The sequence below is a fragment of the Paralichthys olivaceus genome, chromosome 1 (assembly GCF_024713975.1).
Source record: "Paralichthys olivaceus isolate ysfri-2021 chromosome 1, ASM2471397v2, whole genome shotgun sequence".
In the NCBI taxonomy this organism is placed as follows: Eukaryota; Metazoa; Chordata; class Actinopteri; order Pleuronectiformes; family Paralichthyidae; genus Paralichthys; species Paralichthys olivaceus.
In genome coordinates, this window is record NC_091093.1 from 2,360,257 (window position 1) to 2,381,152 (window position 20,896).

At 40.1% G+C, this 20,896-nt stretch overlaps 1 protein-coding gene across 3 annotated transcripts in view; it reads left to right on the forward strand.

Annotated features, from left to right (window-relative positions):
• adamtsl3 (ADAMTS-like 3) overlaps positions 1-20,896 on the forward strand; it is a 153,649-nt gene that overhangs the window by 21,646 nt on the left and 111,107 nt on the right. For all 3 annotated transcript variants that reach the window (XM_020080365.2, XM_020080364.2, XM_020080366.2), the window contains exon 3: positions 6,434-6,553. In XM_020080365.2, the coding sequence (XP_019935924.2) occupies positions 6,434-6,553 (120 nt within the window). The remainder of the gene's footprint in view (positions 1-6,433; positions 6,554-20,896) is intronic.

Here is a 20,896-nt window from a genome sequence, read left to right on the forward strand (position 1 = left end):
GTTCAAGTGGCCAGGACACGCAGGCACACACTCACACACACACATACACAGACAAGTCTCTTTCTGTCTGTCTCTGAGGAGTCCTCTAAATGCCAGATACCAGATATTCCTGTCCAGTCTCAGTGTGCAGCACAACCTGCACTGAAAGTTTTTCCACACAGAAAGTGCTTGTAATCTTTACTCAGGCTATTTCTAAGTAATATTTACTTACTAGAACCACTTATTTTTTATGAAAAATACACAAGTAAATTGCACTGGCAATACTCACCTATAGATTGTAATTTTCACTCAGATTACCATTGCATCTAATTACAAAACCCAAGTAAATGTTGCTGATGTTTCTTTGTGTTTCTTACTCATCTTTTCTTTGTTAAATTCTTTGTAATTATTAAGTAATATTTATTATGAATCTATTAGTTAATATTAATCGAATTAAGTAAATATTTGTACTATTCTATTAAATAATAATTCAATATTTTCCAAAAACAAATATTTGCAGTTTAAGGGATGTTTGAAAGACACTTTTATTTCACATTTGAAATGGCATAGATATATTTTAAATATCTACATAACATTATAACCACAAACACATGGCCATAGGAATTCTTGCTAGCAAATTTCAAAACAGTGCATATATATACATATACATAGAGTACATACATCAAGGGAGTTCAGAGACCATTATAAAGCTCAAAATTAAAGCAGTGTTAAATTTAAATGCGGAATGACAAAGCACCAACTGACTTTAGGACTGATATTCCAGCATACAAACAAATACAGTGTTACAGTTGACTTTTCCCTTCCAATTCTGTAATTCATCCATCAATTGGGCTCTATTACAAACTTCAAAAGATTGAAGCTTTTACTTCCTCATGGATTTTAAAGGCAGATGTTCATTGAGGAGGAAAAACATGCTATTCAAGAACTCAGCATGCACTGTCCCCTTTCTTCTAATCAACTTTCAGAACAGTAAAGAATACATACATCAACTCTGTCCATTAACAGTTGCAATCACTACCTTTGCAGACATTCTCAGGATGTTCAGGACAGAAAGAATTTATATAAAACTGAGCAACACTTGAAATCACTGTCAGAAAACTGACACAAAATGCAAACAAATTGTTTGTGCTGCACAAATAACACTGGCGCTTTAAGTTTTTTTGTGGAGAGACTGGACCTTCGCTAACATTCTCAGGATGATCAGAACAAAAAGAGCTTATATAAAACTGAGCAACACTTGAAATCACTGTCATAATCACTGACAAAATGTAAAGAGATTGTTTGTGCTGGACAAAAGCACAAATAACACTGGAACACTCACACTAAAAGTTTCTTGTGGAGAGACTGGACCTTTGCTGACATTTTAAGGATGTCAAGCTCAAGAAACAGCTTCTGAAATACTTCAAACGTATATTTCAGTTTCTCTGGGTAACTTAAGTTGACAGCATAGACCACACACATGAACAAGAGGCAAGCGTTTGTCACACTTCCGCAGTCTTTCAGAACTTCTGTCCCCTCAATGATGACTGACACGTACACAGGATCTTGGTTTTCCTGTGCCACATTGGGATGGATAATGGTGATCTTCCTCATGTGCTTACTGCAGTCCTCTTTCCCTGCTTCTTGGCTGATGTCCGGTGAAAACAAATAAGCCACAATTAGAAATAACTAAGAATAGATTCCAAGTAAAAGAAAAGGTTAAGAGAAAATAAATCAAACAATATTCATATGGCACTTTTCATACGTAAAGTTACACAATGTGCTTCACAGAGGTTGACCCTGAGACAAAGAAAGTCACTTTTGGGGCCATCCAGACTGAGAGGGGTCAACGCCCACGACCACAGGGAGTGCCGCCACAGTGACCACCCTGGCCCGGGCAGACAGGAGGCTCCACACAGAGGTGCAGAGCCCTCCAGCCACCCAGGCTGGAGCTGTCCATGTCCATGTCCATGGGTTGGTAGACCAGAACTACTCCCAGTGTGTAAGGTCCCCATGGGGGAAACACTGGAGCTGAAAACTGAGGGATTAAATCAGTAAAATAGGTTATAAAGGTATAAATTAAATCAAATACTCTTTTGCTCATAAAAAATTTAGTTAATAAGTGATCGTTAAATAGTCAGAAAAACCGAGACAAAAGGCACGTTAAAGTTTAAGATAGATAAGATAAAGATTAATTATGATTAAAAATATAAAGGGTAAGAGCATAAAAAGAATTTAAGAAATCTGTTAAAAAAATAGATTAAAAATATGCATCTTTCACAAGTGTAGAGAATCTTTGACCTTCAATATAATATCACAAGTTTAGACCAGATTATAAGGCTAGACAGTCATTTTGATATGGCCATAATGATCATCAGATACCTGATAATCTTTGATCAGCTCCTCTCCACTCTCTCCAAGATACTCAATTAAGCAACGGATGATAATGTCCCTTCTGCCATCGACATCATGCTATTAAACACAAAAAGAAAATTTATTGCAGAGAATACATAACATAACATATGTAACATACATACATAACAGAACATACAGATGTAAACAGAAAGTTACCTATAGGGAATGTAAGCCTGCAACTGCATTCTAACGTTATGAAGTGTGCAACTTGAATGAACATGAATTTCTTAACGATGTGTGTTGAGACAAGAATCAATGTCTAGTGCATGTCATAATCTGTGGGTACAGAAACTTTCTCTGCCCAGTGAGGGAAGTTTTCTGCCTCATCACTGGACCTGCAAATGAATTTTTCGCAACATAACAGTACCTCCTATCATAAAATGAACCAGGCAAGGACAGGAATTCCCACACACAAGTGTAAATTTGGGGAAATGATTATATTGGAGTCTATGGGCAGTAGGAAGGGATCTCGCTGCACTCAGAGGGTCACTTTGAAAATTCTGTAAATCTCTCTGCTTTTGAGCACAGATGACAGGTTTGTATACACTTGTGGAGAAAATCATGGGCATAATATTGTTAATTGTGGCCACAGTGACAGGATAAGAACAGCTTCAGGCCAAAAAAAATAAAATAAATAAAAGAGTGATACATTCTCAGTGTGTATGACCTCATCATTAGATTATGTAATGAAAATAATTTGAAGTTTTACCCCATTCAGTGAGTCCAACATTGGTTTTATTTTGGTCCTTGCAGTCCCGCCCTTCCTCAGAAATATCTCCATGAGTTTGTCCAATCTGGACAAAAAGGTTCGCTCCAGATGCATGGTGGTTATTCGTTTAAACTCCTCTTTGATCTGAAATGAGAGATAAAAACACAAAATCATGTTAAAGATGACTCATGAGATCTCACATACACTTAGTTGCTGCATGAACAAGAACTGGATTTACTTGATTTTCACAGAACAGAGAAGGCCATCTCTCCAAGAGGTCTTGGATTGCGGGGCAATCCTTGACAACCCCTTCTTCTGTAAGGTTTCCTCAGTCTCACCAAATGGCAGTGGTGGCAGATAGTTGACTTCAGCTTTTTTTGGCCTTTTAAAGCCTTTAAGTGAACCCTCTTCACTGGAGCGTCGTCTCTTCAGTGTGTTCACCCCGAGCTCTCGAATGGCTAATTGGCGACCTCTTAACTTTGCCCTGTAGTTGCCCATTTTACATTTTATCCTCTGTTGCCAACCATATAGGCCATTAAAAGACCCTGGCTCTTTGAGGCATGGGTATTTTTCTAACAAGGCTTCAGCAACAGCTAAAATCTGGACACCAGTTGGATATGCTGTAAAGCCAAATATAGTCTCTGCAAGCTTCTCAAGAATGCTAGTTACTCTTGGGTTGTTCAAAAGTGTGCCATCATTTTCATAAGCTTGCTTTCCTGCTTCCAGTGCAAGGTCTACATCATAAGAAAAGACTGGTATTTCAAATTTAAATGGCCATGGCTTAACCTGTAGGATGGTCCACTCTCATCTGGGGAGGACAACATGAACTGGATAGTGGAACTGGAGATTCGACTTCTGACATGTCCACAGGAGTGAGACTCAAGATCACTGGTTCAGTTTTTACTACTTTGAGGTTAGCTTTATCTTGCGCTTCCTCAATCGAGGTCAAAGTGAAGAACTGACCGTGGAAATCCATGTCCTTGTACCTAACAGTGAACTGTCCTGTAATATCAAATGTCTCTCGAAGAACATCAGTGAGGTCCTGAAGTGTGCTTGGGATGCCTGCAGGTAAAAGTAGATTGCGGACATCATCCTCCCCAAAAATGATCTGCAGTTTCGCTGAGGGTGCCATATCAACAGTAAGAAGCTGCAACAACAGAGAAGAGAAATACACAGAGACATTTATTCACAAGCTTCTCTCCTCATACTTAAAAGGATAGGCAAATGTGGTGCTTCAAAGTTGTCAGGCGTCTTCCTGCAAGGGTGTATGGAGCCAAAGGATAAAAATCTTTAAGCCATCTTTGCTCAAGTGCACACTCCCTGTGTAACTCCTCAGGTGTTCATTGTACAATGTATTTTGTTGTCTCACAAAAAAAAGTCTGTTTGTTACAAATCACCATTATCCGCAACGCTTCAGGCAGTCCTGCAGTGGAACCACAACACAACAACATTCCCACTGCATAGTTGGTGCCTAAACTGCACACATTATTGGCAACATGCACAGCCATAACAGCAGGGAATCTGCATTTCACCAGGTCTTTTAGATCATCCTTAAGCACATCTAAAGAGACCTCTGTTGTTTTTGTGAGTGCAAGTGATGGTTTGACACCATGTGATTGATGGTATGCAACCATCAGCTGGTGCTTATTTGCAAGGTACAGCAAGATATTCCTGAAACAACCAGTGTGTCTGACCACCTTCTTGAATAAGCTGTGTTTGGCCTCGAATCTCATTGTCCACAGGGCAGCTAGGGGCCCACACACGTCCTCACAAAAACTGATGTACGATGTCACGGTATCAGTCAGTTCATGCAGGTCTGAGGCTGCAGCCTCAAAAACACTCCAGTCAGTGCAGTCAAAGCAGGCTTGTAATTCCACTATGGCGTCGTCGGTCCATCTCCTCACCGTCTTGACCACAGATTTCAGCTTCTGCCTGTAGGTCGGGATAAGATGAACCATGCAGACAGACTGAGATAAACAACAAATTAAGCTACCTGGAACAAAGAGTAGAGTTTACGCATGTAACCCTCTGCCTCACTTTTAGAAAGCGGACAGAAGGCGCATGCAAAAAAGTGACAGATTGATAAAAATGGAATATATACCACTTACCTTCAGGTCTTAGATGAGGCGAGTGAAGCAAAGATGAGAAGGAGGGTGCTTTATGGGCGGCAAGCACATGACTTTGTTGATATAGGTAATCAATCAAGGTAAAGACCATGGTGACGGTTTGAGTAAGGTCAAAATAGATCTTGTGCTTGGAGCAGAATCTCCCGCTAATGTCTCATCTTCCATTTCAGAGCTAGGAAATTAAACCTTTACTAGATATCTACTTCTCGGGTTAAATAGTTAGCTGAACACTCCGTATATATGATTTAGCCCAGGATACTGAAACAAACACCAAAACAGGAAATGTCAAGAAATGTAGCAATTTATGCTAAATATCGATGGCACGCATAGCAACAGGCACATTTCTCACCCCGTGTGTAACGTAGTCACACTAACACTTAGTTTGTTTTGTTTTTTTTGTTTGGTTCCATGTCTCATAACTAACTCTCCTGTCATTTCAGGGCCTGCCCTTCTTCCTGCCTTGCTATCACGTCATTTCCCTCACGTGGTTTTCCCCGCCCACCTCCTCACCTGCAGTTCATTTGCTCATTAGTTCCTCAGTATAAATACCAGTCATTTTCACTCGCTCCCTGCCAGATTGTCTAGTGTGTTCTTGCCTAGCTATCCCGCGTTATATTCTGTGTTCTTGCCTGCCTGTTCCTGACCTGACTGCTACCCTGCTTGGATTTTTGGATTCCCTTCTTGCCTGCCCCTTCGGATTTGTTTGCTGTACTGACTGATATCCTGGTTTTGACCTCTGCCTGTCTTTTCTCTGCCTGTTGGTGAATAAACCACGTTGCCCACACTAAGACTGTCTGTTGGCGTGCTTTTGGGTTCTCCCTTGCCAGCACCAGTGTGCGTGACACTGTGCTTCTTTTTCATTGGGTTTTGCTTCATGCTGGATTATCAATTTTCTGAACCTCAAAGTTCTGATTGCATCAAGCCTGAGCTTTTTTGTTTTAGTATTTTGATACAAAATATTCATCCATTTTCATCAAACCTACAAATGACAAAATGCTATTTTGTATTTTAAATATGTATTTCAAATACATGTATCATAAATACTGCCCATCCCTGGATAGAGCTCACTTATTTAACCAGGGAGTGAAGGAGATCAGTGTGTGTGTGTGTGTGTTACAGATTTATGCATGATCATGACAATAGTTCTCATGGACTTCACCACGAAAATGATTCACTGAAACTGCTTTTGTTTATGTGTTGTCAGTGTGCAGAGACTCAGCCCCAGAGTGCAGTGTTCCTGCCAGAGTTCGGCCTCTCATCTCAGGGCAGTTTCATGGAGGATGCCACTGAGGATCAGTTTCTAACCTACAGATACGACGACCAGGTCGGTCACACTCTCTTCACTGTTGCTTCACCAGTTGATGCAAATATTTTCAACCGAAATGTCTTCAGCTTCTGTCGATGGCTCCAACTAGGCCCAACCGGATAACACTGTTACATGGTCTTCATGGTAGATATGAGATTGACAGTCATTTAGATTAATGAGTCTTGACCAAAGGGCAACAACTCGGGGTGAGCAATGAGGCCAATGTTCACTGGGTGGCCACTTGAGGCTGGTTCCAAGAAGGAGTCAATTCCCATTGGATTGAATTTAGAGCAGAATTAAATCTGTTTACAGCCTGGTTCAAAAAATGGTTTTAGTCTCAATCACTAGTTTTTCCGTAATGACTGTGTGTGTGTCTGGGGTTATTATCTAACCCGCTCGTTTAGATAATATAGAGATTTGAAATTTGGAATAATTATCACTAGATTGACACGTGACGTCACCATAAATTCGTCACTCCATTCGCTAGCCTGTGGTCTGCTGGGCTTCACCTGAGCTAACAGGCTAATCCCAGTCACGGACCATGGCCCGAGTCTGTGCAGAGGTTTTCACTCACATATGTATCAGAACATTTGTGAATAGTTACTATCACATGCATTTTATTGATTTTAACTTATTCGAATCACAATCAAGTGACAACACACCTCTTTACTAAAGATGTGAACACTTAGACTGAGGTAGTTAACTTGCTTCAATCTGTTCATTAGATGTGTTAAATAAACGGTAAATTACCACAATGAAACGTTAAAAAACACACAGGCATGTGCGTATATGTAGTATGATTATGATCATAGATAAATCATTAGGTTAGTTTCAGGGTAACTTACCTCTTGTTAAGTTTGTTGTGAAGGCAAGATGGCTCCAGCTCTGAGAGCCTCATTTTCACTCTTCAGAAACCAACGGGTGACGTCAAGGACACTGCATCCATCTTTATATGTAGTCTGTGGTCTTGACAGAGACGCTCCTGTGAAGTGCTGATCATGTCAAAGACTAAACTTAGAATCATGTGTGTGAAGTGGCATCATAAAAAAATGAACTAATCTCATTCAAAGTCAAGGATATTTGTGTTTACCGTGACTATACAACATCAGTTGGACTGGTAAAGAATTATATGCTCATAGGATGACATGACCAGGAAAATTGTAATATTTCATTTTCATTCGGCTGGTTCACATAGTGAACGCGCACCACTGCTGACATAAGTTTTCTTTTTGCTTTATTAATGGAAGTGTTTTTTTTCAGTTTTCCCCTAAGTTTTTTAGACTGATGTTTAGTGCACTACTCTATTGCTGTGAAAATCACTTGTCTCTTTACTTCTCAGTGTCATTTAATATGCTGTGTGCTTTCAAACCAGCAGTTTTTGAGGCTTGTTTAAGGTTGGTCATTTTGTATGGAAGGCCATTTGAATAATCAAAATTAATTAAATAAATAAATAATTATGGCTATGAAATAAACCCTGAAATAAAAATATATGGCAACAAATATATAAATATAGCATAATATAATTATATAACTGAATCTGTTTACTTTCAAAATGATGTTTTTCAAAAGAGTACATTTATTTATTTCACTGAACTTTTATTTCATAATGCCACATTTTATTATTTCATGGGACTTTTATTTCATAATGCCACATTTTATTATTTCATGGGAATTTCACTTCTCTTGCTCTCTTCTCACGCACCTCTCACAACAGACTGCTCACTCCCCCGCCCATCCAGAAAACTCTCCTGCTCACATGCATATTTTCGCATCAGGAGAGGAGGGAAGAGAGCATGGAGAAAGTGAAAGTGAAGAGTCCGAGTGTGTTTACAAGACTTCAGAGACAGTTATTGACAGTTTGTTCATATTCCTTGTGAACACTGAACCGAACAAATCAATTTACAAATGATGAACGTGAGTGACACGCCTGTGTGTGTGTGTGTGTGTGTGTGTGTGTGTGTGTGTGTGGTTAATGTGCAGCGGGTAAGTGACTTTGCTGAAGAACAGTAGAAACAAACAGGTACAATCCAGAGTTTCCTCTATGATCCACAGCTGCTCAATGATCAGAAGATTGTTTTGAACTGAGCTGGAGTTTCCTGTGTCCTCCTCCACTGACCTGCTCTCACTTTAACTAATAAACATGCGTTATTAGGACCTGATCACTACATGAAGTTTACTTAGTGTTTGTTTGAATCACTCCCGCTCCTCCTGTGATGTGAGGGTTATTGTTCAGTGAGGTTTTCTCAGTCACAGCCTGGACTTCTGCCTCTGTGGCTTGCACACAGTGTTTACAAAGAAATACATTTCTCAAGGTGTCTTGTTGAATGCACCTTTTTGTTGCTTTGAGCTCTGATTTATTAAGGGTCTTTGAGAACTAGGCCACAGTAGGAAGGCCTCCCATGACGTCATTTATTTTAATTTGTTACAAGCTTATAAGTATGGCTGCCTGGTTCAAAATATTTGCTAAATGTAACTTAATTGAGATTTTCCCCTTTTTGCATGTGAATGAAGGGTCTACTTGACTCATCATACTGGTGAAATTTGTGCATCAAACGGTTGAATTTAACATTTGTACAGTAATTTAGAGAAAATTTCAAAATATGGAGATATATATCGTGTATCGCGTTATCGCCCAGCCGTTTCTTACCGTGCACTTTATTGTAAACACCATTCTAATACTAGGTAGGGCCAGGGTGTATAGTCGGAATATTAAATTCAGAACAGATGTGATGTCCCCAATCTATAAAATGCATTATCTGAATGTAATTTGCTGTAAGTTGATGTGCATCTTTTTCAATTGAAGGTTCTTATGGAATAGTTATGTTGCATGAGCACAAATAGCGCTGTTGGTTTTAATGTTAATCATGAAGTGCATCAATAATCTGCTTCGGTTCACCTCCTAACATCTGCATCGTCATTTTCCCATCTCCAAAATGTTCGTACTCATGGATCGGAATAAGAATGGAAGTGCACACATTCTCCCATCAAGTTTGATTTTATAAATCCCAACATTGCGTACTCAAGTTTCAGGCCCCGTTTTGTGCTTATGCAACGGTTATAAATGAGGTCCCTGGTATCACAAAGCACCAGAGCAGGTGCTGCCATCTTGCATTAATGATGTGATTTGGAGCCAGAGTCTGTGCAGTTGTTATTGTTGTGTGGAGCTGCGGTTTTCAGGTCCTGCCAATACATTCCCTTTATATCATCAATGACCTAATTAATACCAAACTTATCAGAAATAATTTAACAAACACCAGTGTGTTAATAGCTTTCTGAAAATAACAGAAACCATCTTTAAGAAAAAAAGATTTTCTTAGTTTGGTGCATTTCACTAACTGAGGCATGGAGGCAGCGTTTATAACCAATACCGATGTTTTGGCTTCACAATTTAAAGCAAATTGGTACCCACAGAGATAAGAGTTACAATAATGAAAATAAAAAAATAATCAAAAGCTATAGATATTTTAATACATTAGTCAAGTTTTTTCTGTTGGAGGTTTTTTCTGTGTCCATGCACTTGAATTTTAAAATAGAGCTTCTAACAAACAGCAGGGAAGTTTGAATAAGATGATGCAACTCTGTGATTATGATTGGAAACAAAGACTAAAACCTCTTGACATTTATGTGAAAAAACCCACAGAATAAAATAGATCCCATTATTGTATATAAAATATTTCCATCAGATAGACCTCGTCAAGTGTGAACTACTTGTCAGTTTAATATTACCTAACATTATGTTATTACCAGTTCTTTGTGAAACAGTAGGTGATTATTGAATCAATAAACAGTAATAAACATGTCAGTCATTTTCATACAAAAACACATAGCTAACAGTTTACTGCTTAAGCCTAGTTTATGCTTCTGCGTCACGGCGTCGACGCAGACCCCTACGCCGTAGCCTGACGTGCGCCTCCCAAAAATCCTAACTACGCGGACGTCGACGCGGACCGTAAGCGCTGTGATTGGTCCGCTCAGAACGTAAGTTCCGGCGTTTGTTTTTCCGGTCTTTCTTCCTCGTCGTAAAAACCAGCTCCGCAAACGTTTTCTTTGTAGCTTGCGCTTCAACATTTGCAATATAAGCATTTGTTCTTCAATATTGATGAGCTCCAACAACTAATACAGCTGCTCCACCTCGGTCGCCATTGTTTAACTGTTGTTTACTTTACGGAAGAAAAAGCGAGGATTCGGCTATAACCACACAAACACACCGCTACATCCCCTAGCGGCATGGCGGTGAATTGCAGAGCAACGCGTTCCCTCGACGCAGAACTTCGAATGCTCAACGACCTACGGCGTAGGTACGGCGTCGACGTGACGCAGAAGCATAAACTAGGCTTTAGGCCTACTGCACAAATGAACTTAAAAAACGAAACTTTGAAAACGAAATCAAAATAATAATAACAGCCGATTGATAAATAATGTAAATGATTAATAGTTGTTGCCCTTGTGTTCAGGCAGTAAGTAGAGTGTCCGTCATTAGACTACAGACTGAGTCTGGTTACTAGTGTTTACTAGGAACACATTCCTGAAACATACACAGTGCTATTAACAAACACTATGAAGACAAAATAAAAGAAGGTGCCATATACTGCTGGACATCTTGTGACTCATACTCTATACACCCTGCTAGCCAAGCCTTTCTGCTGTACCAGTGACGAAAATCCTCGGGTGTACGTTTGACCTCTTTCGCTGGCTTGTTGGCTGATTTTAATATCAGGTTAATCTGGTCCGATATCTTTAATTTGCAGCTTTTCAACCAAAGTTCTCCTCTCGAATGGAGGTTGGAGAAGAGATTGTACCGAATTTGGCAGCTGTGATGCTGTTTCGTACGTACCTGTGGCCAACTTTGTCACTTGTACTGTCTGATTTCCTCCAGCACCGACACTGAGGGACCAGGCTTGGGCCGCTATCAGAATCATCCTTCGGGCATTATTTTTATCTTTGCCGTACGCATATCTTACCCAGCAACAGTTCCTTATTGGCTACTCGTCTCTGCATTATGGGCGAGTTTTCCAGCGCTGAACCATCGACTGTATCCCAAACATTTGTTTCCCACACATTTCCACTGAACATTTATTTATATGTTATACAACACACATAATTGTGAAATTTAAACACAGAAATACTTCAATAATTGACCATAGCTAATGTTAGATTTTTTTAAATAAAAAAAAAAAAGCACTCTCCACAAGGGAGGACGGCACCTAAGCGCCCGATATTGACCAACCACCACTGGTTTTTACATATTTACATGCGTCTAATATTTGTAATAGCTAAGATTTATAGCAAAAACAATTTCTCTTACTTGTGATTTACACAATTACTTACTTTTTATGAGCTCAGTTCTTTCTGGAACAAGCAGACCATTTATTATGTATTCAACTCCAATGGGCTAAAGAGAATTACCAGGAGGGCATTGACAGAAGAAAATTAGTGTGATCATGAACATCATGTACAGTATTTGTCAGAGTGATCACGCTCCCCCCGCAAGACATGGATTAATTACAGCAATTTGAAGTAAATTGCCATTTTATCCATTTAGGAACAGGAGGGAACTGTACTCCAGACCACATCTTTTACCCTCATGCAGCCACTGAAAGATATTTTACAGTACAGTGTATTTTTTGTGAATTTTCCATCAAACACTTCATAATGATTCTTCTAAAATGGAACTGAATACCTCTGTGCATCAATGTCATGCCGAGTGTGTCAGCGCCAAAGGGCTCCTTCTAAGAAAATCATCAGAAAAATAAACTTTGGATGAATCAGAGTTAGTAGAATGCTTTGACAGATGGAAGTGGTCCTGGTAGATTATTGTTAGGAGGCTGTGTTACTGTGATGATGTGAGCCACTACAATGTGGGATTATGTAAAGTCAGAAGCTACCATTATTCATCATGATTTGTGATTTCAAACTTCACATCCTATATTTTTTGATCACTTTTATATTTTAATGTAATTTATTTTATTATATAATTTATTTTTTATTTTAAGAACATTTTAGTCTAATTTGTTCTTTAAAAAAAAATGCATGTTGATGTAGTTAAAGTAATTATTTAATGATGTTGGTTCATCCCATGATCGCCCCTTCTTAGTCATGGATTTTTCCATGTTATGATCAGTGACAGACATATTTAGTAGAGCTGCACAATATTAGGAAAACATGTGATATGTGATAATTTTGTTTAATATCGTGATGATGATATGACTTGCGATAAATAAACATTAACAGTCCCTGGCTACTGATGCAGAGACCGTGGACATCGCTACAGCCAGGAGAAGGCGCACAGCCCGGCTGCAGCGCCACCAAGTTAGGTGCACACACCAGCGAGCCATGCACAGCTCCTCTAAGTCCACTGACAGTGTTAATGTGGGGTCATTTCATACATGTTTGGACCGTTATTTTTTAACAGCCTGTAAATTACAGGCTCTGTCAGTAATTTACATTGTCCCTTGTGTCTCTGTCATTCACGCTGTGTGCTGCGTCAACACTTAAGGCCTGATCTATTAAGATCCCAAATAAAGAGTGCTAAATTTCGTGTGCATTATAACAAATTGCCTGTTTGGTTGGTGGGCGTTTTGTGGGTGATCTACTAAAAATAATTGCACAAATGATAACAGGTGCAAACATGGTAGAGGCAGTAGTATTGAAATGAGCGTTTTGCATTACTGGTTTCTGCCATGGAGCATTATGGAGAGTAAAGCAAAGTGTAATGCCATGGAATTGGATGTATCAGTGGAAGAGGCAAACAAACATGTTGTTGAGCTACAGCAAAGAAATATTGATATAAATTTTAAAAAAGCTATATGGGAGAGTATCTGCGAGAAAGTAAATGCTGTGGGTAAAACAAAAAGAACAACCAATGAAATTAAGAGAAGATGGCGTGACATAAGAAGAAGAAAAAAAAAAAGCTCATAATAATAAAACCTGCTGACTACAAGCAGTTAAAGGTCCAGTGTGTAAGATTTAGGTGAAAGGGATCTATTGGCAGATATTTAATGTAGAATAATCCTCATGATGTTTTCACTAGTTCATTTCATCTAAATTGTATGAATTGTAGTTTTCTTTACCCCAGAAAATGTCCTTTATATTAAATACTTTATATTTACATGGAGGGGACCCTCTCTACGGAGGCTGCCATGTTTTTTACATTAGTCCAGACTGGACAAACTAAACACCTTTTGAGTTTTTATGACAACTGAAGCTACCACAGGTTCTCTGTCATGTTTGAAAGGAGAGGGTGAGGTTCAGCTGCAACATGCAACTTCAGAATCAGAATCACTTTTATTGCCAGGTATGTGAACACACACGAGGAATTTGACTCCAGTTTGACTTTGCTCTCTTAGTACAAACAGTTTAAAAAAAAAACATAAACAAGAACAAAGACAAAAAACAAAAGCTATGTACATGTAAAAAGCTAAATAGGTAAAAATAAGTAAAAAATATATATACATAAATATCTGGTGTATAGACAAGGAAACGTTACTGGTTTTGGTGCAATAGTGCAAAGTGCATGGATGAAATAATAAATATAAATATACAGTGTGCACAGTATGTTGGTATGTGATATTTTACAGGGGATGTTACTGATATTCAACAGTAGACATCACTAAATTCTACACACTGTACCTCTAACAACAAATTCATTTGTATTCTGTGTCACCTTTCTGTGACTCCAGCACTGTGTTTGGTATCTGACTCATATCTGCACAGCTTTGGGAGTTCAGTACCCTTGTTGATGACCTCAGAACTGTTGCCCACATGTCAGATTTGTCCATATATGTCTGCTCTTGTGCTCCCCGATGTCCTTTATATCTCTTATAAGTGATCCGCAGTGGCTATTTATTGGAGCTCAAATGTCACATGGTAAAATTTCAGGAGAATATTTGAGTGATCCCATGTGTGAATACAGCAGGCTATTGTCAGAGGAATTCACATTCACACACAGAGTGAGGTAAAGTTAATTGGTAAAGTTTCTATCATCTATCTATATATCTATCTATGTCAAATGCAAAACTGAAAAAAACTAAACTGAATGCAAATATCTTAGGATGAAAAAGAGGACCCATATACATAGGACACCAAAGAAGATGTCAACTTGTAAAGACAAGATTCAAGCTTTTGGTGTTAATGTGCTGTAAACAAAAATAGAGGAATTTATATATTATGTCATAGCTCCTGTATTCCTTACTGGTGCCACCCTTTACCTTAATGCTGTTGCTCCATTGTAATGTGTACAAGGAGAAAGTCTCAACCTTGTTGTTTAGACATGCTTGATCGTAGCCAGGTTTTCAGTCTTCAATGCAGAGAATGACCTCTCACATGAACAGGTGGTCACTGGTATTGTGAGGTAGATGGAGAGGATGCAGTGGATGTCGGGGTAGTATTGGATGTCGATGCGATCCAGTGTTTCTTTTGCTGTGGATGCTATCACTGTTTGAGCTTGGTTCTTGACTTTCCACATGTGAGTCTCCTGGTCGATGGAGTCTGGCTAAGGAAGGTCTTTTCTGTTCCATGACAGCATCATTTCATTTTTATATTTTTATATGTATTATGTATAAGGTATGTAGCAAGAATAGTTTGCTCTGAGTTTTCCACAAACCTGTTTAATTTGCTTGTCACATGGTCAAAAAGGCTCAGGACAAAGAGGTGAAACTAATCAAGGCAGGACATCAAGGTGATAAACACACAAGCAGAAACTACAAAATAAAACAGGAGACAGGGTGAAACACAGAATGAAACACAGAGTGGAAGCAAGGAAACACAATTAAAGATACAGATACAGATATAGATATAATAAACAAGGAGTCCATAATCGAAATGAAAAACTCTCTTCATAAAAGAGGCAACAAGTCCAGAGTCCTCACACACACATATCTGTCGGATAATTAACCCAGAGTGGTGAGTTCTTGTGTTTGTACTGAGATGGTTCATCTCCATTGGATATGTCTGTGTAAAACTGGACTCAGTTCAGGACAAAGATCCGTTATCACAGCTCTATAGATTCTATAACAGCTGATGAGTCCAATTATCAAACTAAGGTAAAACAAAATTAAAATTAAAAAAAACTAACCTGTGTTTCCACATGCCAGAAACTGTTCCTAATGAGTCTGAACATACATTTGTCTGTGCAAATTAGTGAATATAGTGATATGAAAACTCTTCCTCATTCTTGATCTCAGGTCAGAAGGAGGAAGGCTGGCAGTTCTTTCTTTGAAGGTAGCAGGTCTATTTCATTAACTAAGTCAAATGTTCTGCACCAGCTAGACCCTCAATATGTTAGAGGCCTTTCCTTTTCCTCTGCTGCCAGGCACTGAGATTCTGATGGAGCCAGCCTCATTTTATCAATGAATATTCATACAATTTCCCTGTGGTTCTTCAGCAGATAGATATCTAAGATACTGGACCCCAAATTGTCCTTTCTCATAGAGAAAAGTGCTGCACATGGATGCATTGTATGAAAGTTATTGTGAATAGGTTAGTGTAAAACTGTACTGTAAAGCACTTTGAGTGGTCATCAAGACTAGAAAAGCGCTATAATACAGACCATATAGACCAATTGACAGACTTGGAGTGCTGGAGGTGGATTGAGAAGACAGGATCCTCTGTGGTGATACTGAAGAAAATATCAGAAGGTTCTACAAGAGTCCAAATGGTTGTTTGGTCTACAAAACACATCCTTTAATAGCACTACTTGAGGTACTAGTTTGAATTATTTGAAGAGAGGCCGAATGACGCATGTATCCAGAGTGTATTACCTACAATAGAAGCAGCAGTTTGGAGAAGCAGCAAGAGTGCCAGTGAAGAAAAACAAGCAATGTACTTAACGAGTGTTAATGTTTTCATGTTAAAATCATGTCTGGATATGAAGTGATTTTAAATGGAGATGCTATCCTATCTGTAAGGAATACATGACACAAGGAAAACATACAGCTTTGAGCCCATTTTTCTGCACTGCCAATATAATCAGTGAGAGAAAGACTTAAATAATTTGGCAAAGTTTGCCGCAGTGCAAGTTGTCCTAGATTGTAAATATGTATTCAGTTCCATTATAATGCTATTCATATCACTGATTTCTGGACCATACATTTCAGATTTCACAAAGTTGGGGCGATTAGATGGAAGGAATAAGGACAAACATCATTAAAATGCATGTATCAGCATGTGTCCTGAAGGAGATTGGAATAAACTCCCAGAGTTCTTTCTGACCTGTATTCTGCATTTGGTGCAATTTCATTCCCCTCACTGTTTTCTAATAAGTCAAGGCTTCACAGAAAAGAGGGGGGCTATATTATTTGTGGTCTTCAAATATGTGTGAGTTCCCTCTAAGGAGAGTGCTGTGAGATGCTTTATTTGTGAGCTTGTAGCATTCACTGAAATAATAAGGCAGTGTTGAATTTATTTATGGGAGGAGTTTAAAAGTCTTATGGCCTGGGGGATGAAACTGTCTCTGAGCCTGGTGGTGCGGGCCCGGATGCTGCGGTAACGTTGGCCAGGTGGCAGCAGGCAGAACAGTTTATGGTTTGGGTGATCAGGGTTCTTCCTACACCGCTGATGTAGAGGTCCTCCATGGATGGCAGCTCCGTCCTGGTAATGGACAGGGGGGCGTGTTTAACTCCCTGTCTCTTCCTGTAGTCCACGATCAGCTCCTTTGTTTTGCTGATGTTGAGATGGAGGTTGTTGTCCTGGCACCAAGATGTCAAGGCTCTGACCTCCTCTCTGTAGGCCATCTCATCGTCGCCGGTGTTCAGGCCTATGACGGTTGTGTCATCAGCAAATGTAACGATGGTGTTGAAGCTGTGGGTGGCCACGCAGTCATGCATGAACAGGGAGTACAGGAGATGACTGAGCACTATGTTGAGAGTCAGGGTGGAGGCTGTGGAGCTGCCTATCCGCACAGCCTGGGGTCTGCCCGTCAGGAAGTTCAGTGTCTAATCACAGAGGGCAGTGTTGAGCCCAAGGACTTTGAGCTTGGTGACGAGCTTCAGGGGCACCATTGTATTGAACGCTGAACTGTAGTCAATGAACAGCATTCTCACATATGTGTCCCTCTGGTCCTGGTGGGCGAGGGCAGTATGAAGGGTGAGGGAGATGGCATCCGCAGTTGACCTACTTGGCCTGTAGGCAAACTGCAGTGGGTCCAGTGAGTAAGGGAGGGAGGAGGTGATAAAAGATTTGACTAACTGCTCTCAAAGCGAGTGTAAAAGTAATTATTTCTTTTGTAGTCTGTGAGGGTTTTTAGTCAGGCCCACATGTTCATGGTGTTGGAGCCCTGGTAGTGAGACTCCACTTTGTCCCTGTACTGTCTCTTGGCACTGCTGATAACACTCCGGAGCGTGTACCTGGACTTCCTGTACTCTTCCAGATCACCTGAGTTGTAGGTGTCAGTCTGTGCTTTAAGTGTGGCATGGATGTCACCATTAATCCAGGGCTTCTGATTTGGGAATGTTCATTTCTTCACAGAGCCTCTTGCTCTGTGAAAACATTCAGAAAATGTCAAATCAGTGAATATAGGCCAGGCCATGGGTCTCTCCATGGCCTGGCCTGCTCTGCCTGGCTAAAATCTTATATAGCACAACTGCATTGCCAAATCTAGGGGCACTAGATGTAAAAGACAAATTACAAGCCTTGGACATACTCGTTCAAAAATGAAAAGAACAGGGTTTTTTCCCTTTCCTTTATTTATTTGATGACTCACACAGCTTTTGAAAAATATTCTGATTCGAATTTCCTATTGTTGTATGGCTTGTTGAAAAAGCACTTTGGATAAAGTTTCTGGGACATTGTGTAGACTGAGAAAAAGCAGGTGTACTGTGAGCTCTGTAGAACACAAAAGGCTCAAGCGGCTCCTCCCAGGAGGGTGCAATGCAGCATTAAATCTATGCATGTTTCCTTTTTGTTACAAACACCATAGTAATCCATTCAACCCTCTCTCCTCCTACTCCACTGCAATAAAAGTTAATGACTGGTTAAGAGTGGGTGTGTGTGTGTGTGTGTGCAAAATGTGAAATCACAGTGCAACTTGCCACTTGGCAGTCAGGTTTCCTCAGGGACCAGAGGGGGTTACCGTGGTTACAACAGAGTTACCCTCATCCACTTCCAGACTGAAAGAAATGGAGGGGCAATTTCCATTCATTGGCCTGTTTAATTCAATTTGTGTAAAATGGCTGGGAGGTTAAAAGACTGGTCCGTTGACTCGGGGTCAAGAGGGAATGGAGGGGAGAAAGGAGAGGAGCACTGACAGGAGTTTTAAACTTGATACAGGGAACTGGTATTAGCCTTGTGCAAGAGATTTGTGAAGGTATGGTCCTGCTGCAGAGCAGAGTCCACAGACAACTGAAATCCAACGACTTGTTATGTGCATTGTTAAATATGGGAATACTGAAGTGTGTGTGAATTAGCAGGTTTTTTAATGGGTTCAATTCCCACAGATGACAATTACAATATTTTCCATTTTCTCATCTGTTGCCGCACTTGCTTTTAGTGACGAGTCATGGATTTGTAATAAAAGACATTCAAAAGCAATTTTATTGGTTTTGTTTGAATCCATGAAATTCATGGATGAAGTAATAGCATTTTCTTAGAGAAAGCAAAGTTCCAAAAAAAGATTTGAAACTCAGTCACAGAGAGGGCCAACTTTAAAAACTGGGACTACGTCGAGGGCCAAACAAAGTCCACGTTTTTTTAACAGTATAGACATGATGTTGGATAAAGTGCAAAAAGAAAACATATGCAGGTTGGCTTCATTCTTCTTTTATGTACATGTGCCAGAGCCAGATGTTTGGCATCCTTTCTTGGCTGCCAGTTCATTAAAGTTTGGGGTTAGGTTCTGTGCTGTGGAAACCCTCAAGATGGAGTGAAGGTGTGCATCAGTGAGACGACTCCTGTGTGGGTTTTTGTTCATCTTCATCACAGAGAAAAGCTTGTGGGGGAACTTGACAGACAGCAGCACGCAGGCACTGGGATCTCTGGAACACTGGAAAATAATAAATAAATAATAAATAATAATTTACTAACACCAAATACTCGGCAGGTGAGGAGGGGCGCTTGTTCCGTGTGCATCTAGCTAGTCATTGAGCATCGTGGCTCGGCCTATGGAGCCCGTACACGCTGCTTGGCTCCCACTCCGGGAGTGGAGATTAGGTCTTGCTTGCTCCGAGTGCGTCTAGCCGGGCACTGCGCACCGGCAGATCAGTTAAGATAGACGTATGATATTTTATGGTGGGCCGGATATAATTGTCCCACAGGCCGGATGTGGCCCACAGGCTTTGAGTTTGACATCTTTGTGCTAGTCAGTGGCGTCAGTAGTGTACATGTAGTTGTGTAAATTATGTATGGTACAGTGTTGTGGAGTAAACGTAATTAAGGATAACAAAAAAAAGGTTCAGGCGCTGGCATGGAGAGAATAGGAGGAAAGAGAGCAACATGCTGGACTCTGAGAGTCATATATCTTGGTGGAATACTGGGCCCAGGTATTAGAAAGACAGTAACGAGCAGTGATGCCACATACAACCAGAATAGCAGGGGCTGTCACTGTCGCTGGAGAGAACCACACAGCATGCTGCACGGATGTTTCACTACACACACACACACACACACACACACACACACACACACACACACACACACACACACACAGACACACACACAGACACACACACACACACACACACAAACACACTTAAATCTGGGTGATATGGGTCAAGGAATCAATCAAATTGTATTTGTATAGCCCATATTCACAAATCATAATTTGTCTCATAGGGCTTTAACAAGGTGTGAAATCCTCTGCCCTTTACCCTCAACAAGAGTAAGGAAAAACAAGAAACAAAAAACTTATAACAGGGAAAAAATAATGTAGAAACCTCAGAGAGAGTCACATGTGAGGGATCCTTCTCCCAGGACGGACAGAAGTGCAATAGATGCCACGTGTAACTGAGAACATCAGAAAAATAAGAGTATTTACAGCATTGGTTAGAATAAACAGTTTGTAGCATGATGGAAGGTAAATGAATTGTCAAAATTGGTTGAGTATCTGAGTAGACATATTGTATATCGAGCAGTCTTGTAATCATAGTCCACGATCAGCTGCCACCATGATTAGGATACACTACTACGATCAGATGCCAGCACGATATAGGTCCGCCATTATGAACACGATCTCTGATTCGCGATCCACCATCATAATCCATGATGTGGCCGCAGTTGTGGCCCTGGATCTGTGAACGATAAGGCACAGGGACTCCAGGGAAGAAGTCAAGTCAGTAATATGTATTAATGAGACATCCATTTCTTTGATGTGATAAGGAAGGAGAAGAAAGAGAAGCTCCGTGTGTCATGTGTCCTCGACTTTCTAAACCT